General features: G+C 41.4%; 1 protein-coding gene across 2 annotated transcripts in view; it reads right to left on the minus strand.

The window, feature by feature from the left end:
• Window positions 1–26,651, minus strand: part of LOC132806698 (probable E3 ubiquitin-protein ligase HERC1) — a 343,050-nt gene that overhangs the window by 276,823 nt on the left and 39,576 nt on the right. For both annotated transcript variants that reach the window (XM_060821274.1, XM_060821268.1), the window contains exons 4-6: window positions 13,135–13,314; window positions 8,580–8,891; window positions 3,940–4,036 (exon numbers count right to left, since the gene is read on the minus strand). In XM_060821274.1, coding sequence (XP_060677257.1) covers window positions 3,940–4,036; window positions 8,580–8,891; window positions 13,135–13,314 — 589 coding nt within the window. The remainder of the gene's footprint in view (window positions 1–3,939; window positions 4,037–8,579; window positions 8,892–13,134; window positions 13,315–26,651) is intronic.

A 26,651-nucleotide genomic window follows, 5' to 3' on the forward strand; every position in this document is an offset into this window, starting at 1 on the left:
TAATACAAACAACAGAGGTCACAGAACTGATCATTGTGAAATATCATTGGGCACAGAATTCCAGTCAGAAAAATACTCTGTCCCAAGTACCATCTATCTGAATGACCAAGCCAATACTGCATCCAACTTATCACCTTCTCAACGATCCCATGTGACTTAACCTTCTGGATCAGCCTACTATAAATGATCCCGTCAAATGCAATAGTAAGTTCCATGTAGACAATATCCATTGCCTTACCCTCAATCAGCTTTGTCATTTTCTCAAGAAACCCAAATTTGAGACAAGAGCCCCCCCCCCCCCCACCCCCGTACAAAGCTACGTTGGCATCTCTTAAAAAAATCCAATCTTTTCCAAATGCAGGTAATCATGTTCCGAAGGACCTTCTCCAATAATTTCCCCACCACTGATGTAAGGCTCACTGGCCGATAATTTCATGGATTATCACTGTTGCCCTTTTTAAACAAAGGAACAATGTTAGCTATTCGCCAGTGTTCTGGGACATCGCCTGTGGCTAAAGAGGATACAGAGATCTGTCAAGGCCCCAGCAATCTCCAAACTCAGTATCTTGGAATCAATTCCATCAGGTCCTGGGGACTTGTGTACCTTAATGTTTTTCAAGGCACCCATTGTATCCTCCCTCTAAATATCAACATGTCCTAGGATATCAATATACCTTTCTTTAATCTAACCATCATTCATTTCCTTCTACTGGGAAAATACTAATGCAAAGCACTAATTAAAAACTTCGGAAGTCAACCTCCCATCCCAGAAACACTAGCCCCCATTGGGATCTATGGAGTTGGATGAATGACCGATTTGGATCTTGAGGCAGCACCCTTCTACAAGGCTTTATAATGCTTGTCATTATTTTTGTTGCTCTTTCGGTTATTATTTTTATGAAGCAGTGTTGTACATGATCAGCTCGGCACTGTTGCCCTCTGCCCCGTTATGCATCCCATTTGAAACCCTTGAATCAGCTGTGCTGCCAGATGGAACATCCGTGCAGGCAGCTGAACTGTTTGCCCTTACTAGAGCCTGCATCCTGCTGACTACTCTAAGCTGTTGAGGAAAATTTCAGAAACAGACCTTCAGTATTGAAAAACTTTATTACTCACGATATATCATGGGAGCATTTAACTTACAACTGGTCCCAGGATATATCATGAGTAATAAAATTTGTCGATACTGAAGGTCTGTTTCTGAAACTTTCCTCAACAAAGATCTCACCCACATCCTCTGGCTCCACACATAAATTCCCTAATTTCTCCTTAAAGAGGATCTACTCCTTCCCTTGCTACCCCCTTGCTCCCAATACATAGTCAGAGCAAGTTTTGAGAAGATTTGTAGCTCAGGTTGGAGGTTCTGGATGTCGGTTTGCTCATTGAGCTGGAAGGTTCATATTCAGACATTTCATCATCATACTAGGTAACATCTTCAGTGAGCCTCTGAACAAATTTGTCCAGAGGTTCACTAAAGATGTAACTAGTATGGTGATGAAGCATCTGAAAATGAGGCTTCCAGCTCAATGAGCAAACCTACATCCACATAGAGTCAGAATCACACAGCACAGTAACAGACCCTTCGGTCTAACCAGTCCATGCCGAACATAATCCAAAACTAAACTAATCCCACCTATCTGCTCCTGGCCAATATCCCTCCAAACCTTTCCTATTCATATATTTATTCAAACGTCTTTTAAATGTTGTCATTGTATGCACACCCACCACTTCCTCAGGAAGTTCATTCTACACACAAACCACCGTCTGTGTAAAAGATTTGCCCCCAAGTCTTTTTTAAATCTCTCTCCACTCACCTTAAAAATGTGCTCCCAAGTTTGAAATCCCCCATCTGAAGGGAAAGACTACTACCATTAACTCTATCTATACCCCTCATCGTTTTATAAACTTCTAAGGTCATCTCTCAACCTCCAATGCTCCATGAAAAAAATCCCAGCCTATCAGCCTTTCTTTATAACTCAAACATTCTATACTTGGTAAATCGCTTCGGAACTCAAAATGCCTTGGTATTTTCCTTAATCCTACTTGCCAAGGATACTTCTAGCCCTCCGAATTCCTTGTTTACATTATTTCCTGCTTCCTTTATATTTTTCAACTGGCTTGTCTTATTTGAGTTTCCTAAATCCTACATATGTCACCCTTTCTAAAATAAAATCATTCACAGCATGTGGTATCACTGGCTAGGCCAGCAAGCGTGCACATTCCTAATTGACTAAAGTTTCAATATCTCTTGTCATCCTGCTTCCTGAATGTTGCCATTTTTACCTTTCATCCTCATTGGGACATCCTGGCTCTGAACTCTGATCAATCTGCCTTTAAAAAACTCTCACGTCAGATTTGGGTTTATTCTCAAACAGCCACCCCCAATCCAATTTCTCCAGTTCCTGCCTAATATCATGGTAACTAGCCTTCTCCCGATTTAGCACTATCACTTGAGGACCAATCTTATTGCTATCCACAACTATTTTAAAATTTATAGAATTATGGTCATTGTTCTCAAAACACTTACAAAGAAGGATGGAAGAAGTCAGTAACTGTTTTCTAAAACCATAAAGTTATGCTAGAATAATTGTTAATTTTGATTCTGAGATTGCCAAATTTTTGATATCGTGTAAGTGAAATGTGGTAAAGGCACGTTTATGGAGACAGATGCAGATCAACCATGATCACATTGAATGATGAAACAGGTTCAAGGATCTAAGTGATCGATTCCTGTTCCCATGCTTGTAGCATCCCATGTCCTGTTGTCCAATAGATCTGTAACTACTTGGCCAGCGAGCAGCCAACAGGGAAATGACCTGCACTTTTTACACTCGTCTTCCATGTGTAGCCACTGCCTACACCTCTCTTCACATATGCCCCTCCAGATGCATCATCTTCTGCTCTGTTCTCCTTTCATTCTCCATTCTCCACCATTCCTCCTCTCTCCTTCATGTCATTCTACTTCTTCAATCTTTCACTTCCTCTCGCTTTGCATCATCCTCCTCCTGCTTTCTACGTCTGCTCACTTCTCACTATCTTTCTCACTTGGGTCATGTAATTCTCACAAAATCTAACTCTAATTAAGTGGCATCCTTAGTTGATAAACTCAATAGCTAATTAGCTTTCAAAATTACAGATTAGCAAACCTCAAATTTAAATTTAAACCTCAAAGTTAGAATCTTTGTAGCTCACATCAGAAGAGCTGATTCTGCTCAGCTCTCCAAATTAGCTGCCTGTTAGATCTTTCTCCACATCATTTTAAGCCTTTCCAGTTCAAATCTGTTTTCTTTTTAATTTCTAGTATGCATCATTTAAAAAAAAATAACCAAACACCAGTGCTGCAGAAGCCAGTAAGAATTTGGGAAACAGAGTGAGAAGAGCAACATAAAGTAAATAATTACATCTTCCATTAAAACGTTGAGCAGGAGTTATTATGGTATAATCTCTAAACAATCATCAGACCCAATGATTGAAAGGCCCATACACCAGCATTACATGATGAAATGCAAGTAAGCACCTTAGATGCATCAAAATCTGTTATAAAACAAACTAAATAAAATTACCTTACTTTTAATTCAAAATTACATGATGTGAAATGGCATTTTATTACAACAGACTACTGCAAATATCATACACAATTAAATATTTTCAACAGTTAAACACAACTTATTAGAATCTTGATTATTCCATTATCTATAATTACTCTCTAGAATATACCACATCAATCATTGTAATCTGCCAAACACTACTTTTATTGTCAACTTACAAGTTACTCAAACTTTCCCTATACTCATCATAACACGCTGCAAGTATCTGAAAGATATTGTCTTCAGCCTGGTTTAAAATTAGACATTTATTTATTTTACATTCAATAAAATAATTTCTCATCATGCTGCAAAGCAAATTAAGTGAACCAGCCAGGGTGCACTAAATACTGACCAAGTCTGCCAAAGTCTCCCTCTCCCCAAGTATAAAGCTCTCCATCAGATGTCACAGATGCACTGTGCCTGTATCCTGCTGACACACAGACCACAATCTACAAAACAAAAATTGTACGGGTTACATGACTGACTTGATCTGACTGACATGCATACTGACATTTTTAATAAGTATTATCATGCATTATAATCACGTAATTTTAAACTGCCAGTGATAATCACAACAATATTTCTAGTTACTCAAATTATTGAAGTATGGTTCATTCCTCTGACTTTTAACTTATTTAGTAGAATGAGCATTTTATCAGCCTTGAAATTAGTTTTTTTTAAAATGCAGATAGACAAAAGGAAGCAATCTTCTCCATTTGCTGAGTATTAATTTAGAAATCTAAAAATTCTGTAAATCTCTATATGACAAGGAAGAAGATAGTTTAAGGTTTACTGTATTCATTGCAAATGAACATGAAAAAGTAAGTAATTTTGCTCCTGGGTTGGAAGGAAACAAAAGTACGGAAGGGTTAAAAAAAAACCCAGATATTCCAATCACAATGAGAAAATTAATTGGCCTGGCCTGAAAATTGTTTGTTGCAAAACTTCTCTATGAACAATCATCTAAGTCAATGGAAAATATTGTTTTAAAATTGCAATTTGGAAAAGGAGATAATTCTATGTTTTTCATTCTTTGTTTCTAGTACATATTTTCTTAATTTCTTGACTATTTGTAAATAACAATGATCAGAAAGCAAGCTCTGCACCGTCAGTGGGAGTTATGCCCTGGGGTCATACAGAATGTTCAATACAGCTGATTCTTAGGGAATTTAAGTTGACAATCCCTTGTGCCTGGAACCTTATGCCTAGACAGGGGACAAAATGTCTGCAACACAAATTCCCAGCTCGGCGAACATAACCACAGCATTGTTGAGATTATTTGAAAATTGGCATTTTTTGTTTTGTATTTATCAGGCCAAAGTCAAAGACAATAGCAACATGTCTCTCTTTTCTACCAAGGAACAGAGATAATGGGCAACTTCAGTTATTGTAACACAAAGTGGTAACAGTAATGTGTTCCTAGCATCAGGAATGTGTAAGTTATAGGCTAGGACACAGACTCCATCTTCCATCAATACTGACACCCTCACTCTGGAGGTCACTGGCAGTCTGACAGATCTCAGACCAATAATTACACCCCAAGGACCTTTCCCTTTATGCCAAAATCAGCATCAGGTTGCCATGCTACATGTTTCATGTCGAAGTTGAAAGGCTAAGTGTGAACAGCAAACTGAAAATACAAAGTTTCACATGAACCAGATGGGTGTTCTTAACATGTTCCTTTACAAAAGTGAGGAGCCAAGCTAAGAAAACAGGTTGAACAGCTTCCATCTCTACCGACTCAAAACAAATAGAGCCCCTTCTGGCAAGATAGTGTGCTAAATATGGAAAACACCAGCATTCAGGGATCCCGGTATGTTTGCCCTTCTGAGCAAATGCTGGGGTCACACAAGCTGAATGGATAATAGCCAGATTGGAAACAACCAGATTGTGGAAAACGGGACCTGCCAAGAGGAACAAACATCACTCAAACTTAGGCAATACTAATCATCTGAGCTTGTTGTAGACAGGATTGCATTCATGAATCAGCCTTTACAGCTACAACAGATGATGTTCAATTCAGTACTGATGTAATCCCAGGCCACATTCCATCTCTTCCAAGACAGAGGGATGTAATCCAGAATATCATGAAAAAGTTTTTTAAAAATTTCTACATCAGTATATCTCCAGTCTAAAGAAGAAGGAAGAGTTGCTGGATCTGGTTCTGATCATTGAGGTGGGTCAAACTGTGCAAGTGCATGCAGTTGGAGAATAGTGAGAGACCAGAGCTCATAGGAAGAGAAGACTTGGAATGGATATGGTGAAGGACTAGAAGTCACCAACAGTCAAAGTACACAAGTGCAGGAAGGCTAAATTCAGTGGGATAGGAATGAATTTATCAGTGGTAAACTTGAATGAAAGAATATGAGGCAAAACTGTTGAAAACCATTTGGCTCAGTCCTTAAAGAGATAATTTGGTTAATTTCTCACAAGTGGAATATTCTCAAGTGGAATAGGTAAGTCAATCAAAGTCAGAGCTTCCTAGATGATGAAAGACAGAGATTAAGATGAACTAGAAAAATAAAACATGTGAATATGCCAATAGATAACAAGTAAATGCAAGGCAGAATATGGCAAGTTGAAAGAGGAAGTGGAAAGCAAATATGAGAGGTAAATACAGAAAATGGGAGAAGAGGGCAGATCATTTAAAAAGGGAATCCAACAAGACTTTTGTAGATATATGAATAGTAAAAGAATATCAAGAGAAGGTCAATGTTCAATCAATATTTGCTTCAAGTTTCATGGTGGGGGACACAGGAACCATCCCAATAGTAAAAGAAAATGCAGAGGTCAATTTAGGATTTAAGAAAAGAGTATGTATAAGAGACCCAAGCTAGGAAGATCAATTAAATGAGTACTCAGATACAGGAATAGTATCAGAGGATTGGAGAATTGAAACTTGTGCCTCTGTAAACAAAAAATGCTGGGATAAAGCCAGTGTCTACAAGCCAGTCAGCTCTGAATTAATACAATGCTGGAGAACCTCAAGAGGACTAGCAGCATCCACAGAGGGAGAAACACAGTATGGAGATTGTTTCTTGGAGTAATATGTTGGGGACCCAGCCAAGAAGCAGGCTATTCTGGATTCGGTACTATGTAATGAGATGCGATTAATTAATGATCACACAGTAAAGGATCCTCTCGGGAAGAGTAATCATAGCATGTTCAGATTCGGTTTGGAGGGTAAGAAACTGGAGTATTACATGAGCATTCTGGAGTTAAAGATAATTACATTGGCACGAGGAAAGATTTGGCCCTAGTAAACTGGGCAGGAACACTAACTGAGCAGTGGCAGGTTCAAGAGATATTCAATTTTTCCTGACTAAAATATATTCCACAGTGGAAGAAAAATTGTAAGATGTAGAAAAAATATCTATGGCTAAGCAAGGATGCTAAAGATAACAAAGATGAAAACTACGGTCTATTATATTGTAAAGGTCAGAGGAAGACTGGAAGATAAATCAACAAATGGTTGCTAAAAATATAATTAAGCAGTGCAAATATAAAATTGGATAGCAAAAGCTTCTGTAAGTATATAAACAGGAGGACAGTAGTTAAACCGAATGTAGGTCCATTGGATAATGAGACTGGGAAGTTAATAGTGGGGAGCACAAATGACAGAGACATTAAATCAATATTTTACCTCAAATTTCATGGTACAAGGCACAAGTACTATCCTATTAGTAAACAGGCAATGCAGAGGAACTTCAAACAATCTTAAAGGAAAACATACTGAGCAAACTACTGGGGCTGGAGGTGTACAGATCCGTGGGGCCTAATGGCCTACATTGTAGGGTCTTAAAAGAAATGGCAGCAGAGAGAGTGAATCGACTGGTTATAATATTCAAATATCCCCTGGATGTGGGAAAGGTTCCAGTGGATTGGAAAAATGCTATCACAGCACCCTGATTCAAAAGAAAAGGTGGAGGCAGAAAGTAGGAAATATAGACAAACTTGTTTAACATCTGCAATTGGGAATTTGTTAGAATCCAGGAAGTAATAATAACAGGACATGGAAAGTCAGATCCATCAAAGTCAGCGTGGTTTTATGAAGGGTAAAGAGTGTCTGACTAATTTGATAGAATTCTTCAAAGCTGTAACAAGCAAAGTAGATAATCTGGGTACCTTGTAAAAGTAGTATATCTGGATTTTCAGGAGGTATTTGATATGGTGCCATACAAAAGGTGGCACAGTGGTTAGCACTGCTGCCTCACAGCGCCTGTAGACCCGGGTTCAATTCCCGACTCAGGCGACTGACTGTGTGGAGTTTGCACGTTCTCCCCGTGTCTGCGTGGGTTTCCTCCGGGTGCTCCGGTTTCCTCCCACAGTCACAAAGATGTGCGGGTCAGGTGAATTGGCCAAGCTAAATTGCCCGTAGTGTTAGGTAAGGGGTAAATGTAGGGGTATGGGTGGGTTGCGCTTCGGCGGGTCGGTGTGGACTTGTTGGGCCGAAGGGCCTGTTTCCACACTGTAAGTCTAATCTATCCTGTCTAAAAGGTTAATATACAAATTCAGATAACATGGGGTTTGGAGTTATTTAAAAAGCTTGGATAGAGGTTTGGCTAACCAACAGAAACAAAGTCAGGATAAATGGATCTTTTTCTAGTTGCTAAGATGGAACTAGTGGGGTGCCATAAGGTTTTATCCTCAGGCCTCAACCTATATCAAGCTGGAAGAAGTGGTAGAAGGTACTTTAGCTAAATTTGCAGGTGACGAAAATAGATGGGAAAGGTAAGTTGTACTGCCTGACAAAACGTGGTGGAGCCAAATTAAATTTTGGAAAACAAATAAGATAACCACTGAAGGAGGGGGGAAATAAATTACAGCAGCAATTGCTTGTTACAGTGTGGATGAATTAAACAAGCCATCTTTCTGTTCTGTAACCATTCTATGGTTTCACAAAACACATCTTGTTCAAATCTATGGTCAATCACAGAGATATATAAAAATAGAGACATTTTCTGAAATGTTACTTTTCTTTTTAGCCAGTACCTTTCCTAATAATGGTCCTTGAATCAGTTTGGGATATTTCTGTGTAGCGCTATTTCCATGTCCGAGCTTCCCGTAATCGCCATCTCCCCAGCTGAATATATCTCCTTCTGCAGTTACAGCTAGTGTGTGCCCATCTGAACCTTTTGAGGATGAGATTTTACGAATGCTGCGATGAGGTTCAAATGTGAGCTTTTTCGGTGCTGACTGATTATTTGAGTCACCAAGTCCAAGTCTGCCATAGCTCCCTTTTCCACAAGCCTTTACAGAACCATCTTCTGAAATTGCAAATGTGCAGTATTGTCCAGCTTCAATCTGTTAAAAAAAAAGATTACTGAAGAGAATTTTCTAAGTTTTTCAGAAAGAAACTTATATAAACAGTAGTAAATCAAAAAGGAGTTTACAGAAACTTATTCGACTTTGATTCTAAAAGAGAAAATTACATCTAGCTAACAGTATCATACACATAATTCAAATATTACAAGCTGTTTCTTCTTTGTTACCTCTGGATCCTTCTTTTCTCCACTAAAACAGAAATTGTTTCAGTGCTTCACTTAGGACAATATTTCACAAAGTAAACCTTCAGTGTTACAATTACGAGGTTGTTAAATTAAAGTTACAGTCCAAAAAATGTAAGGTAAATGAAAGGTCAAAAGAAACCTAGAATAACTACAGTGTGGAAAAAGGCCATTCAGCCCAACAAGTCCACACTGATCTCCTGAAGAGTACCCCACCCAGACTCATTCCCCGATCTTATTACTTTACATTTCCCCTCACTAATGCACCTAACCTGCACATCTTTGGACTGTGAGAGGAAACCCACACAGACATGGGGAGAATGTGCAAACACCACACAAACAGTCACTAGAGGCTGGAATCGAACCTGTGTTCGTGGTGCTATGAGGTCGCAGTGCTAACCACTGAGCCATCGTGCTGCCTAATTAGCCAACAGAAGATACAGTGTGAATCCCTGAGAAAAGTGTTGAAAATATTGGATGGCAAACAGTTGCGCTTTAAATTATTTTTAGGTCCAGGGTGAAAGACAGATGGCCATTCAAGAACACATGATGAGCATTTATAGCAGGATGGAAAGTCCATGCGATTCACGCTGCCACGGAGGTAGAACCCTCCCCTCACAAAACCTAGGACAACTCTGAGAACTCACAAACAAGGTCAGTTTTCCAGGAACTGGGAGATGGAGACTACAGATTACAGGCAGCAAAATGCACTAGCTCATCAGGCAGGAATGCAGATGGGAGCTTGCCCTTGGACTGAAGACAGAGTTTTTGAGGAATTAAAAATAAGACTGTAAGGCTCCTCTAGCTTGCACTGAAGAAAGAATCTCGAGGGAAAAAATTGTCAAAGCGAAAGGCAGTTCTGAGATTAAAAGATTCTAGATAGAGAAAGTAAAAGAGCAGAAGTAAACCCTCAAAAGTTAACATTGGACTGCTTACTGGGAGAACTGAATGTAACTTTAAGGGCAGTGTGAACTATACTTGTGAAGTACCTTTCTGGCTGAGGGAAACGAAAAAAAGCAAACTTCTGTTTTGTGCTTTAAAATCCAAGTTTCAATTGTGTCATCAATCATGTGGATTGTCTTTTATTACAATAAAAAATTTAAATCATAAATTTTTATCATGTTACCCTTTCACCTATTAACAGAAAGTTCAAACTTCATAAAACTTATCATTCTCTAAGGAGATCATAACATCTGGTCCAAGAGTTAAGCAATGGAGAAGTAGTTGTCAGTCAGTTCAAATAAGTTCCTCTCATTTGCATCTATCAGCTTTTAAAATTTTTCACTTGCACACAATGCTAATTTTAGTAGCGTTTGTAGAGTTACGATGCAGCAGACTCACGACAACTGTTGGGGCATATGGAGTCAGGGTACAAAAATTACATGGATAGCAAATTGACTAAAGAACATTATAAAGCAGCGTGTAGGGGTAAAGGGTGGTTGTTCAGATTGGTGAAAGATTAAGGTGTGTTATTCCATTTGCATCATTGTGGGGACTACTGTTATTCTTAAATTAGCTTAGACATTTGAATAAGCAACAAGTAATTGTAGCTTAAAAATGTGTTGCTGGAAAAGTGCAGCAGGTCAGGCAGCATCAAAGGAGCAGGAAAATTGACGTTTCGGGCATAAGTCCTTCTTCAGGAATGAGGAGGGTGTGCCAAGCTGGCTAAGATAAAAGGTAGGGAGGAGGGACTTAGGGGAAGGGCGTTGGGAATACGATAGGTGGAAGGAGGTTAAGGTGAGGGTGGTGGGGGCAAAGAGGTCGGGAAGAAGATTGCAGGTCAATAAGGCGGTGCTCAGTCCCAACCCTCGGACTCAGCACCGCCTTCTTGGCATACAATCTTCTTCCCGACCTCTCTGCCCCCGCCCCCCTCTCCGGCCTATCACTCTCACCTTAACCTCCTTTCACCTATCGCATTTCCAACACTTCTCCCCCAAGTCCCTCCTCCCTACCTTTTATCTTAGCCTGCTTGGCACACCCTCCTCATTCCTGAAGAAGGGCTTATGCCCGAAACGTCGATTCTCCTGCTCCTTTGATACTGCCTGACCTGCTGCGCTTTTCCAGCAACACATTTTTAAGCTCTGATCTCCAGCATCTGCAGTCCTCACTTTCTCCTATTTAACAAGTAATTGTAGCAATGTACAGCTGACAACAGGGAAGAACACAACATATGCATAAGAAACTTCAGATAATTTACAGAATGATAAGTGACAAATAACTTTAACTGGAGATATATGAAAATGGATATAATTTGGAAGAAAAAAATATAAATATCACCTTAGCAAAAAACTTGACTGGTGAAGCAAACAATCTTAATTCTGTATAATGAAAACAATAATTTTATTCAAATATCAGATGTAAATCTGCAAATATTTTTAAATTAATTCATGGGATGTGGGTATCATTGGCTAGGCCACATATCCATCCCTAATGCCCTTGAAAAGGTGGTGATGAGATGCCTATTGTTCAATGCTGTCAGGGAGGGATTACCAGGGGTTTTCCCTGCATCACTGAAGGAGCAGTGATATATTTTACATGTCAGGCTGGTGAATGGGTTGGTGGAGAACTTGGTGACATTCCCATGTAATTGCTGTCCTTGTAGATGGTAGTGCTCATAGGTGTGAAAGGTGCTGCCTAAGGAGTCTTGGTGCATTTCTCTAGTGCATCTTGTAATTAGTACACACTGTTACTGCTGAGTGTTAGATCTTAAGACCATAAAATATAGGAGCAGAAATTAGGCCATACAGCCCATCGAGTCTTCACCACCATTCAATCATGGCTGATAATGAGAAAATGGTGTTTAAAAATCTTTCTCCATGTAACCTTTGATCTCCTTAAATATACTGAGAAGGACTGAATATTTGTCAATGCATTGCCAATCAAGAGGGCTACATATTCCCAGATGCTGTCAAGCTTGTGTGTTATTGGAGCTATACTCATCCAGGCAATGGGGAGCATTCCATCACATTCGTTACTTGTACCTGGGGGAGTGAGGAGATGGGTTATTGCAAGATTCCTAGCCTTTGAACTGACCTTGTAGACACAGAACTTAAGTCTAGCCCAGTTCAATTTCTGGTCAATGATAACCTATCAAAATAGGCATTAAAAATAGAATTTTAGTTTTTAAAACCCAAAATACCATGAAGCAAACTGACTGAAGAATTAACAAGGGAGACAAGGTTACTGACACGGTTTCGTTTTCTGTGTGTAGGAAATGTACTGATCCAAATTAAAGAGCTAACCAAGTACCAAGGTGCAGTGCCAGAACAGTGAAGTTCAAGTCTGTAGAGACAGGTAACAACAAGTTTTAAGAAGGATTTAATCCCGTAAATGATTTCTTTCTGCAAGAAATCAGAAACACCATATTTACAGACTTATGGCAAACATGGCAATGTTATTATTCGGACAACTTTATCCACCCATCCAAAAGTAGGATGCACATAAAGTTGTTGACGGCTAGAGGTACAAAAAGAAAAATCATTAAATTTAACAGGTACAGTAACACCTCGACTTATGAACTTAATTCGTTCCGGGACCCGGATCGCGAACAGAAAAGTTTGCGAACTGAATCAATTTTCCCATTGTTCGGATATTTCCAGAGTCTTTTCTCTTTTTTGTCTCTTGGAGGTTGGTGATGCCACAAGAAAACGATCCAGAGAAATTTGTTTTTTTCTTTGTTGCAGAATTTTCTGAAAATGGGACATCACATTGTCATTTAAAATGTTCACCTTTGTTCGTACCTATAATTTCGTACTACGTTGAAGCAAAATTTTACGTACAATCCTGTTCGTAAACTGATTTGTCCGTGAACAGGGTCGTTCGTGAACGGGGTCGTTCGTATGTCGAGGCGCTACTGTATAGTGAAATATAATTGCTAAACTGTCAAAAGAGAAAATAAATAACACAAATCCATTGTTCAAGTCAGTAACATCTTTATAAATCACATCTTAAAAAAGCTGCTACAGATTGTCTTCATTTAGCTCCAAACAGTGGCACAACTACTTATCAATAATTTAATAAACAATTCTCCTCTTCATTACCGTCTGCGCATTAGCAAATCCATGTGCTAATTTAGGTTGTAAAATTTTCTCCAGTGTCCCTTCTGCCAACTGATGACTACTGTTACTGCCCCAAACATACACAGTGCTCGTTTCGCTGTCACGGCTTTGAGAGTTCTGAGAACTGGTGCTGCACAGGCAGTCTAAGGCCAACCTGCAAATCTTTAGAGAGAGAAAGCAAGTAAATTAAAGTAGCATTTACTCAAGAATACAAAATATTTAACATTATCTGCAAAACCATTTGTAACTATTTATTCTTCACTAGAGAAAATCCGATAATACACAATAACCATTTATTCATTCTCTCATAAATATTCTTCATAGTTCCAGTATTATAAAACAAACCTTTTAACACCAAGTTTTAGTGGGTTATTTATCCAGATTGCAATCTCTAAGCTGGAGTCTACATGGCATCCATTTCTGCACCTCTTACATGGTCATTGCTTTTGCATGGTCAGCTATAGAGTTGTATTTGCACAGCTCCACTACCCTGAACTTTGCAAAATCACTGTCAAAATATTTTCCTAATCAGTTACAGAATGATTACAGCTCATAAGCAGGCTATTCAGTTAGGCGTGTTCATTGTTTACTCTTTGGAAGAGCAACTCCCTTTTCTCCAATGTCCTGCAAATAATTATGTAATTACATCAGATAATTATGTAATTGTCATTTGAAGGCCTCCATCAAGTCTCTCACCAGCACAGTTTCTCAAGCCATACATTTTAGATCCTAACCACACACTCTGAAAAATGCATTTTCTCATACCACCCTGTTCTTTTTGCCAGTCAACTCATAGGTGTCTTCCTTCCTGTTTTTAACTCTTCCATCAATGGGAACAGTTTCTCCCTACCTACACTATCACAGCCAAAATCCACCATCAAATTTCCGCATAATCTTCCTTTTCCCAAGGGATATAAAAATCGCTATGTCCCATCCACAAACATTAGGTCAATTCCAATCTGGCCAATTATTCTACTATTGGTCTACCCTCAAAGAAATGGAAGGGATCATCATCAGTACTGTAAACAGCACTTTCTCAGCAATAACCCGCTCAAAGTCATATCCCTTAGTTTAACCAGTCCAAGCCAACCATATCCCCAAACTAAACTAATCCCACCAGCCTGCATTTGGTACATATCCCTCCAAATCTTACCTATTCAAGAACTTATGCAATTGACTTTTAAATGTTGTAACTGCACCTGAATCTGCCACTTGCTCTGGAATTTCACTCCACACACTCACCACTCCAAAAAAAAGTTGCCCCTCATGTCCTTTTTAAAATCTTTCTCCTCTCACCTTAAAAATACACCACCTGGTTTTAACCTCCCCCACCTTACTTTATCTATGCCCATCATGATTTTATAAGGCTCAATAAGGTCATCCTCAACCTCCCACGCTCCAGTGAAAAAAAAAGTACCAGTCTTTCCAGTCTATTTTTATAGGTCGAACCCTTCATTCCCAGTAACATCCTGGTATTTGTTTTCTGAACCCACTCCAGTTTATTAATACACTTCCTATAACAGGGTGACCAGAACTGCATACAGTACTCCAGAAGAAGCCTCATCAACATCCTGTACAAGCTCAACATAACATCCCAATTCCTACTCAAAAAGTCTGATCAATGAAGGCAAGCATGTTAAACACCTTCTTAACCACCCTGTCTACCTGTCACGCAAATTTCAAAGAATTATGTATCCGAACCCAGAGGTCTCTGTTCTACAACATTACCCAGAGCCCTACCATTAATAGTATAAGTCCTAGTCATAGAGTCTAGAGATGTACAGCATGGAAACAGACCCTTTGGTCCAACCCATCCATGCCGATCAGATATCCTAACCCAATCTAGTCCCATCTGCCAGCACCCGGCCCATATCCCTCCAAACCCTTCCGATTCATATACCCATCCAAATGCCTTTTAAATGTTGCAATTGTACCAGCCTCAACCACTTCCTCTGGCAGCTCATTCCGTAAAAATACCACCCCCTGTGTGAAAACGTTGCCCAAACTGGGTTCTCTTTTTATATCTTTTCCCTCTCACCCTAAACCTATGCCCTCTAGTTCAGGACTCCCCGATCCCAGGGAAAAGACTTTGTCTATTTACCCTATCCATCCCCCTCAATTTTGTAAACCTCTATAAGGTCACCCCTCAGTCTCCGACACTCCAGGGAAAACAGCCCCAGCTTGTTCAGCCTCTCCCTACAGCTCAAATCCTCTAAACCTGGCAACATCCTTGTAAATCTTTTTTGAACTCTTTCAAGTTTCACAACATCTTCCCGATAGGAAGGAGACCAGAATTGCACGCAATATTCCAACAGTGGCCTAACCCATGTCCTGTACAGCCGCAACATGACCTCCCAACTCCTATACTCAATGCTCTAACCAATGAAGGAAAGCATACCAAATGCCTTCTTCACTATCCTATCTACCTGCGACTCCACTTTCAAGGAGCTACGAACTTGCACTCCAAGGTCTCTTGGTCAGCAACACTACCTAGGACCTTAGCATTAAGAGTAGAAGTCTTGTTAAGATTTGCTTTCCCAAAATGCAGCACTTCGCATTTATCTGAATTAAACTCCATCTGCCACTTCTCAGCCCATTGGCCAAGATCATGTTGTAATCTGAGATAACCCTCTTCGCTGTCCACTACACCTCCAATTTTGGTGTCATCTGCAAACTTACTAACTATACCTCTTATGCTTGCATCCAAATCATTTATGTAAATGACAAGAAGTAGAGGACCCAGCACCAATCCTTGTGGCACTCCACTGGTCACAGTCCTGCTCTTATTTATTTTACCAAAATACAATACCTCACACTTATTCAAATTAAACTCAATTTGCCACTCATCAGCTCACTGATGCTCAGTTTGGGTTCTACCATAGCAAAATCAGGAACTGAGGAGCTACAGCCTTGGTCCAAACATGGACAAAAGAGGTGAACTCCAGGAGTGAGGTGGAAATGGCTTCTATGAACACAAAGGGAACATTTGACAGAGTATGGCATCAAAGAGTTGTTGTAAAACTCAAATCAGTGGAAATCAGGGAAATTCTTTACTATTTAAAAACCTTGCTTAACACAAAGAAAGATGGTGCAGTTGTTGGAGGGAAATCATCTCAGCTGTCATCTTAGGAGTTCCCTGGGATAAGGTTAAAGGCTCAACCATCTTGAACTGCTTCATCAATGACCTTTCCTCCAATGACTTCCCTTATGGTGCCAGGAACCTGGGTTCAAGTGCATGCAGTTTGCATGTTCTTCCCATGTCTGCAAGGGTTTCATCCAGTTTCCTCACATAGTCCAAAGATGTACAGGTTCGGTGGATTGGCCATGCTAGATTGCCCTTAATGTGCAGGTATGTGCAGGCTAGGTGGATTAGCCATTGGAAATGCAGGGTTACAGGGATTGAAAAGGGGGTGGGGGTGGGGGGGCCTGGGTGGAATGCTCTTCAAGAGTTCATGATTAGATTAGATTACTTACAGTGTGGAAATAGGCCCTTCGGGCCAACAAGTCCACACCGACCCTCCGGTGAGCAACCCACCCAGACCCATTCCCCTACATTTACCCCTTCACCTAACACTACTAGCAATTTAGCATGGCCAATTCACCTAACATGCACATTTTTGGACTGTGGGAGGAAACCGGAGCACCCGGAGGAAACCCACGCAGACACAGGGAGAATGTGCAAACTCCACAGAGACAGTTGCCTGAGGCAGGAATTGAACCCGGGTCCCTGGCGCGTTGTAAGGCAGCAGTGCTAATCACTGCACCACCGTGCCACCCCAAATGTAACCTCAATGGGCCGAATGGCCTGCTTCCACAGTGTAGGAATTCTGTGATTCTATGATTCTATAAAGGTCAGACATGGGTATATTTTCTGATGATAAAATGTTTAGCACCATTTGTGAATCCTCTGATAAACTGTGATTCTTGAAGCAGTCCATGTACACGTTTAGATCAGAGTGGTGCTGGAAAAGCATAGCAGGTCAGGCAGCATCCGAGGAGCAGGAAAATTGACATTTCGGGCAAAATCCCTTCATCAGGAATCCCTTCAACCTGCTGAAAGGCTTGCGCCACTTCCAGGCTTCAGCTGATAGTCTGACCCATGCCATGCAACTGGCAAGCAAAGACCATCACTTGCAGGAGACCATCTAACTATCTCCCTTTGACCTTACCATTGCTAAATTCCGCCACTGGTTAATATCCGAGAGATTACATTGATCTGAAACTGAATTGGACCAATCGTATAAATATTATGAGTACAACAGCCTGTGAGTTTTGCTTGGATAATTCATTTCCTGACTCGTCTAAGCTACCAACCAACTAAACAGGACAAGTCATAAGAATTAGGGGCTGAAACAGACTGTCCAGCCCTTCAGGCTTGCTCCACCATTCAATAAGATCACAGCTGATCCTCTAGTTCAACACTACTATCATGCAGTAGGGCCTATACACCTTGATGTTTTTAATATGCAGAATCTGTTGATTTCAGTTTCAAACAATCAAAAAACTGTTGCCATAGCCCATTGAGGCAGAAAGTTCTGAAGATTCACCATCCTCTGAATGAAGAAAATTCTTTTCACCGAAGTACTAAATAGTCAACCGCTTATCCTGAAACAGTGCAACCAGTCTGGTCCATGCAACACACACTAAAGAGCTTGCTTACTGAGAATGATCAATTTATTCTAACCATAGAGAAGGCCAATTTTTATCTCTGCCCTTTCAACTCATTATGCTGCACTGGCTGAATAAACTAGCAGCCTATTCTAACCCTACTTTCCCATATCAGGACATAGCACTAACTTGCAAGGCTTCGATTGCAAATTCAGGGTTTTTTTTCAATCATTTGAGGGTTTCCGCCTCAGCCAGTAAACTGGGCAGTAAATGCTCCCACCAACCACTGGGCAAAAAATACTTTTCTTCAGTCCTTGCGGAGCCTTTCAGTGATCACTTTAAATCTGTGCTCCCAAAGATTCTCTGCTGGGAGAAACAGACCTCCCCTATCCACCCTATTCAAGTCGCTCATTATTTTGAATGCCTGTCACCCCACGGCCTCACCTACTTGCAGAGAAACAACACTAGTCTAACCAATCTTACCTGCAATTTTCAAGCCTTGACAACAGTCTTGTCAATTCTTGTACTGCCACTGAAACGATTATGCCCTTTTGGGAACAGTGACCAGGACTGTATATAAAATACGGGGTAGACCATTTAAGACAGAGATGAGGAGAAACTTCTTCACCCAGAGAGTGGTGGCTGTGTGGAATGCTCTGCCCCAGAAGGCAGTGGAGGCCCAGTCTCTGGATTCATTTAAGAAAGAGTTGGATAGAGCTCTCAAAGATAGTGGAATCAAGGGTTATGGAGATAAGGCAGGAAACGGATACTGATTAGGAATGATCAGCCATGATCATATTGAATGGCGGTGCAGGCTCGAAGGGCTGAATGGCCTACTCCTGCACCTATTGTCTATTGTCTAAAATTTTCGCTATGGCTTATGTATTTTCAGCATTAGATCCCTGCTCGTGTCCAACAACTCACCCAATGAAGGAAAGTACCGCATAGGCCTTCTTTACAATCTATTCTATCACCTTCAGAGTTCTGTGGACATGTACTTCAAGGATTCTCACTTCCTCTAACCCTTTCAATATTGTCCCATACACTGTGTATTTCTTTGCTTTGTTAGCCCACACTCAGTTAAAGAGCAAAATACTCAAGTCCAATACATTAAAAATGAATAGAACATACAACACAGAAAAGTAGAGCAAAGAATAGGCCCTTTGGCCCAAGTTATTGTGCCGAGGTTTAATCCTAATGTAAAATATAATAACTTAACCTACGTACCCCTCAACTCACTGCTATCTATGTGCATGTCCAGCAGTCGCTTAAATGTCCCCAATGAGTCTGCGTCCACCACCACAGCTGGCATTGCATTTCATGCATTCACAACTCTCTGCAAAAAGAACCTACCTCTAACATCTCCTTTATACCTTCATCCTAATATCTTCAAACAACGACTTCTCGTACCAATCAATCCTGCCTGGGGAAAAGTCTCTGGCAATTGACTCTATCTATTCCACTTATTATCTTATATACCTCAATCAGGTCTCCTCTCTTCCTCCTTCTCTCCAGAGAGAAAAGTCCGAGCTTAGTCAACCTTTCTTCATACGGCAAGCCCTCCAGTCCAGGCAGCAACCTGGTAAACCTTCTTTACATCCTCTCCAAAGCCTCTATCTTTCGTATAGTAGGGCGACCAGAACTGTACACAATATTCCAAGTGTGGTCTCACCAGGGACTTGTCGAGCTGTAGCAAAACCTCGCGGCTCTTAAACTCGATCCCCCTGTTAATGAAAGCCAAAACACCACGTGTTCTTAACAACCCTAGCCACTTGGGTGACAACTTTGAGGGATCGATGTACTTGCACATCCAGATCCCTCTGTTCCTCCACACTGCCAAGAATCCTTTCATTTCTCCTATATTCAACATTCGACTTCAACCTGCCAAAATGCATCACTTCACATTTATCCAGGTTGAACTCCATCTGCCATTTCTCAGCCCAGCTCTACATCCTGTCTATGTTGCGCTGCAGCCTGCAGTAGCCCTCTATACAATCGATGACACCTCCAACCTTTGTGTCATCTGCAAATTTACTAACCCACCTCTCAACCTCCTCATCCAAGCCATTTATAAAAACTACAAAAAGCAGAAGCCCAAGAACAGAACCTTGTGGGACCCCACTCAACACTGTCCTCCAGGCAGAATATTTTCCATTTAAACCACTCTCTGCCTTCTGTCAGCCAGACAATTCTGAATCCAGACAGCCAAATCTCCCTGTATCCCATACTTCCTGACTTTATGAATGAGTCTACCATGGGAAACCTTACCAAATGCTTTGCTGAAATCTATAAAAACCACATCCACTGCTCGACCTTCATCGACCTGTCTTGACACCTCCTCAAAGAACTCAAAAGGATTTGTGAGGCATGACCTGCCCCTCACAAAGCCATGCTGACTGCCTTTAATCACACTATGGTTTGCCAAACAGTCATAAATTCTATCCCTCAGAATTTTTTCCAAAACTTTGCTGACCGCAGACATAAGACTGACTGGTCTGTAATTGCCAGGGATTTCCCTATTACCCTTCTTGAAAAGAGGAACAACATTCGCCTCCTTCCAATCCTGTGGAGAATGAGGAGGCAAATATCCTCGCCAGCGGCTTAGCAACCTCCTTTCTCACTTCCAGGAGCAGCCTAGGATAAATCTGGTCTGGCCCTGGGGACTTATCAATTTTAAAGTTTTCCAAAATTTCCAGCACATCAATTTCACCGATCTTGATTTGGTCAAGACTGTATTCCAGCTCCTCAAAGTTCTCATTCACAACAAGTTCCCTTTCCTTGGTGAAAACCAAAGCAAAAAGCTCATTTAAGACTTCCCCTATCTGCTCAGACTCCACGCACAAGGTCCCCCCGCTTTCCCTGATCAGTTCTACCTTCTCCCTGAGCATTCTCTTATTCCTCACATATGAATAAAATGCCTTTGGGTTCTCCCTAATCCTTCTTGCCAAGCCTTTTGTGTGCCCCCTCCTGGCTCTCCTCAGTCCAATTCTGAGCTCCTTTCTAGCAAGCCTGTAATCCTCTAAAGCTGTGCTAGATCCTTGCTTCCTCCACCTTACATAGGCTGCCTTCTTCCTTTTGACGAGAAGTTCCTCTGTTCTCGTCATCCACGGTTCCTTAATCTTACCCCTTCGTACCTATCTTAGAGGGAAAAATTGGTGCATCACTCACAACAACTGCTCCTTAAATAGTCTCCACATGTCTGCTGTGCTCTTTTTGTGGAACAATTGCTCCCAGTCTGTACTTCCCAACTCCTGTCTGATAGCATCATAATTTCCTTTTCCCCAATTAAATATCTTCCCTCAGTAACTGCTCCTTTCACTCTTCAAGGCTATATTAAATGTGAGGCAGTTGTGATCACTGTCACCAAAGTGTTTTCCCATGGCGAGATCTGACACCTGTCTTGGTTCGTTACCGAGCAACAAATACAAAATGGCCTGTCCCCTCGTCGGTCTATCTACATACTGGGTAAGGAAACTCTCCTGAACACGCCTGACAAAAACAGCTCCGTCCAAACCATCTGCACTAAGGAGGTTCCAGTCGATACTGGGAAAGTTGAACACTGCTACTTCTGCATTTTTGCAGAATCCGCCCGCCTATGAATTCTTCAATCTCTCTACTGCTATTAGGTGGTCTGTAGAAAGCCCCCAATGCATTGGCTGTTCCCTTGCTGTTCCTAACTTCCACCCATACTGACTCAGTAGACAAACCATCCTCAACAACCTTCGTTTCTGTAGCTGTGATGCACTCTCTGATTAGCAATGCTACACATCTTCTTGGGATCCAATTGCTCATTGTCTTGGTACATATAGGCACCAATGATATAAGTAGAAAACGAGATGAGGTCCTGAAAGAAGAATTCGGGGAGCTAGGAGAGAAGTTAAAGAGAAGGATCTCAAAAGGTAGTGATCTCGGGATTACTACCAGTGCCACGTGCTAGCCAGTGTAAAATTGGGAAAATAGGCAGGATGAACACGTGGCTTGAGGGAGGGGTTCAGATTTGTAGGACATTGGGACCGGTTCTGGGGAAGGTGGGACTATTACAAAAGGGACGGTCTACCTCTGAACCAGACCAGAACCAAATGTCCTTGGGGGAGTTTTTGCTCCTACTGTTGGGGAGGTTTTAAACTAATGTGACAGAAGAGAACCAGAAGAGAAAACAAGTAGGCAATGAGGTAGAGACTGGACACTGTAAGAATTATGAAGATAGCATGAATAAAGGGAAGAGTAAGCAGAGAGCAGATGAGCGCAAAAAAACTGGTGGCATGAAATGCATCTACTTTAATGCAAGGAGTATAGTGTGTAAAGCAGATGAACTTAGGGCTTGGATTGGTGTCTGGGAGTATGATGTTATTGCAATCACAGAGACTTGGTTGAAGGAAGGGCATGATGATTGGCAATTAAATGTTCCAAGATATAGACATTTCAGACAGGACAGGGAGGGAAATAAAAAGGGGGGTGGAGTTGCACTGCTGGTCAAGGACGATACTACGGCTGTGCTAAAGGAGCACACTATGGAGGTCTTGGGTAGTGAGGCATTGTGGGTGGAGCTGAGAAATAAGACAGGTGCAGTCACACTGTTGGGTCTGTATTACAGGCCTCCCAACAGTGAGCGTGAGGTAGAAGAACAAATAGGTAGACAGATGATGGAAAGACGTAGAGGCAAAAGGGTAGTGGTGATGGAAGATTTTAATTTTCCCAACATTGACTGGGATACACTTAACGTCGGAGGCCTGGATGGGGTAGAATCTGTAAGAAGAGTCCAGGAGGGTTTTGTAGAGCAGTATATCGATAAGGAAAGGGGCCATATTAGACCTGGTACTGGGGAACGAGCCAGGACAGGTGGTAGAAGTTGTGGTGGGGATTTCTTTGGGAACAGTGACAATTCTGTAAGTTTTAGAATACTGGTAGATAAAGAAGAGAGTGGCCTTGAGGGAAGAGTACTAGACTAAGGCCAATTATATCAAAATTAGGCTGGAGCTGGGAAATGTGGATTGGACACAGCTATTTGAAGGGAAGTCCACACTTGAGATGTGGGTGACTTTCAAAGATAGTGCAGGATAAGCATGTCCCATTGAAGGCAAAGGATAGGAAGGGCAAAATTTGTGATGACAGGAGAAATTGTACGACTAGCCCAGAGGAAAAGGGAAGCGTACATAAGGTCTAGTCGGCTAAGAACAAAACAGGCCCTGGAAGAATATCGGAAGAATAGGACAAATCTTAAACGAGGAATCAAGCGGGCGAAAAGGGTCATGAAATAGCTTTAGTGAGCAGAATTAAGGAGAATCCCAAAGTATTTTATTCTTATATAAGAAGGAAGTGGGTAACTAGAGAAAGGATTGGTCCACTAAAGGATAACGAAGGAAGGCTGTGTGTTGAACCTGAGAGAATGGTGAGATTCTGAATGAGTACTTTACATCAGTGTTCACTGAGGAGAGGGACATGATGAATGTTGAGATTAGAGATAGAAGTTTGATTAGTCCGGATCACACGTAGGGAAGATGTGTTGGGTAGGCTAGAGGTTATTAAGGTGGACAAATCCCCAGGACTGGATGGGATCTATCCCAAGTTGCTGAGGTAAGTGAGGTGGGAAAATAGCTGGAACCCTGACAGATATCTTTGTGGGATCCTTAAAGATAGGTGAGGTGCAGGAGGACTGGAGGGTTTCTCATGTTGTCCCCCTGTACAAGAAGGGTAGTAGGGATATTCCGGGTAACTACAGAGCAGTGAGCCTGACGTCAGTGGTGGGAAAGTTGTTGGAGAAGGTACTGAGGAATAGGATCTATTTATATTTAGAATAGAATGGGCTTATCAGTAACAGACAACATGGTTTTGTGCGGGGGAGATCGTGCCTTACCAACTTAGAGTTTTTCAAAGAAGTGACCAAGTTGATAGATGAAGGAAGGGCTGTTGATGTCATATACATGGACTTCAGTAAGGTGTTTGATAAGGTTCCCCATGGTAGACTAATGGAGAAAGTGAAGTCATATGGTGTGCAGGGTGTTCTAGCTAGGTGGACAAAGAACTGGTTGAGCAACAGGAGACAGAGAGTAGTAGTTGAAGGGAGTTTCTTGAAATGGAGAAAGGTGACTAGTGTTGTTCCACGGGGTCAGTGTTGGGGCCACTGTTGTTTGCAATATACAAAAATAATCTAAAAGAGGGCACTGTTGGTATGATCAGCAAGTTTGCAGATGACACAAAGATTGGTGGAGTCACAGAGAGCATAAGGGACTATCAGAGAATACAGGAGGATATAGATAGACTGGAGAGTTGGGTGGAAAGGTGGCAGATGGATTTCAATCCAGACAAATGTGAAGTGATGCATTTAGGCAAGACTAATTTTAGAGCGAATTATACAATGAACGGAAGAGCCTTGGGAAAAGCTGATGGGCAGAGAGATCTGGGAGTGCAGGTCCATTGTACCCTGAAGGTTGCTGCACAGGTGGATAGAGTGGTCAAGACGACATATAGTATGCTTGCCTTCATTGGATGAGGTATTGAGTATAAGAGCTGGCAAGTCATGTTAAGATTGTACATGATGTTGGCTCGGCTGCATTTAGAATACTGTGTACAATTCTGGTCGCCACATTACCAAAAGGATGTGGACGCTTTGGAGAGAGTGCAGAGAAGGTTTACGAGGATGTTGCCTGGTATGGAAGCTGCTAGCTATGAAGAAAGGTTGAGTAGGTCAGGTTTATTTTCATTAGAAAAAAGGAGATTGAGAGGGGACCTGATTGAGGTTTATGAAATCATGAAGAGTAGAAACAGGGTGGATAGAGACAAGCATTTTCCCAGGGTGAAGGATTCAATAATAAGAGGCCATGCTTTCAAGGCGAGAGGTGGAACATTTAAGGGGGATACATGTGGCAAGTACTTCAAAGAGGGTGGTGGGCGTTTGGAATGCGCTGCCAGCAGAGGGGGTAGAGGCAGGCACGGTAGATTCATTTAAGATGCGTCTGGATAAATGCACGAGTAGATGGGGAGTAGAGGGATACAGATGCTTAGGAATTGACCGATAGGTTTAAACAGTACATTTGGATCAGTTCAGGCTTGGAAGGCCGAAAGGCCTGTTCCTGGGCTGTTAATTTTCTTTGTTTTCTTTTTTCCACTCTCCCTGTTCTTTTTAAACGTTCTAAACCCTGGAACATTAAGGAACCATTCCTGTCCCTGTGAAACCCACATCTCCGTAATGGCCACAACATCGTAGCCCCAAGTACTGATCCATGCTCTAAGTTAGTCACTCTCATTTCGGACACTCCCTGCATGAAAGCAGACACACTTTAACTGATCCCTTTGTTTCATCGCGTGACGAGCCTTGCTGGTAAATCAAATACATCCTGTCACTGCCCCATCTGCAACTGACCCCCTCTCAGGCATGTGGCTCTGATTCCCAGCCCCCTGCCAAACTAGTTTAATCCCTCCCGAATCACACGAGCAAATCTCCCACCCAGGACATTTGTGCCCCTCCAGTTCAGATGCAACCCATCCTTCATGTACAGGTCCCACCTTCCCGCGAAGGTATCCCAATGGTCTAGGTATCTGAAGCCCTCCCTCCTGCACAGCCCCGCAGCAACGTGTTAAGCTGCATTCGCTGACTGTTCCTCATCTCACTGTCTCGTGGCACCGGTAGCAAACCTGAGATCACTGCTCACGAATGGCAGTAAATAAACAGTGAGAGTAACTCAATGTTCAGCAAATATACATTCCATATAAATAAGATAAAAATTTTGCAAGAAAACTCCAACCACAGTTATTAACATTAAACAAGAGTTTTAAAACATTATAAGAAATAGGAATAAGCCTGAGAACTGGGAAATCTTTTTAAACCACCAAGGCTGACTAAAGGTTGATGGGCGGCACGGTGGCACAGTGGTTAGCACTGCTGCCTCACAGCGCCTGTAGACCCGGGTTCAATTCCCAACTCAGGCGACTGACTGTGTGGAGTTTGCACGTTCTCCCCGTGTCTGCGTGGGTTTCCTCCGGGTGCTCCGGTTTCCTCCCACAGTCACAAAGATGTGCGGGTCAGGTGAATCGGCCAAGCTAAATTGCCCGTAGTGTTAGGTAAGGGGTAAATGTAGGGGTATTGGTGGGTTGCGCTTCGGCGGGTCGGTGTGGACTTGTTGGGCCGAAGGGCCTGTTTCCACACTGTAAGTCTAATCTAATCTAATCTAATCAAATGGGAAAAAAAAGATTAAGGTAAAATTAACCAGGAACATTAGCACAGATTTGAAAACCTTTTATAACTATATAAAAATAACAGCAATTAAAATAAATGTCAGCCCATTAGGGACAGAGAAAAGATATTTCAGTTGAAATTAGGAAATGGCAGAGATGTCAAAAAAAAATTTTGTGGTCTACCTTTGAAGTGGAAGACCACAACATACACACCTAAAACAAAGAGTAACCTAGAGGTATTGGAGAGTGAAGAACTTGAAGAAAATCATGTCAGCATAGAAAATGTATTAAGAGAAATTTAAACTAATAGGACTTGATGACCTATATTCAAGGGGCTCTAAAAGAGGTAGATAAGATATATTCAATGTACTGGCTATGATTTACAAAATCCTCTACATTCTGGAATTGTCCCAGTAAATTAATAGTAATTGTTCCATTGTTATGCAAGGAAGGAGGGAGTGTGAAAACATAACAATGGACCTATAAGGCTGATCAATCATCAGTTAGGGAAAATGGTAGAGCCGATAAGGAAGTATTGCAAGTGCACGGAAGGTAATTACACATGAATCATGATAGTGAATAAGTGTTTCATGAATTCATTTGTTCATTGGAGAATGTAATTAGTAGAGTAGATAAAAGGTAACCAGTAAGCGCACAATATTTGGATTTACTGAAGCTACTTTGTGTCACATGAAACGGTGACATGCAAATACATGGCC

Source organism: Hemiscyllium ocellatum, chromosome 1, assembly GCF_020745735.1.
Source record: "Hemiscyllium ocellatum isolate sHemOce1 chromosome 1, sHemOce1.pat.X.cur, whole genome shotgun sequence".
Taxonomy (NCBI): domain Eukaryota; kingdom Metazoa; phylum Chordata; class Chondrichthyes; order Orectolobiformes; family Hemiscylliidae; genus Hemiscyllium; species Hemiscyllium ocellatum.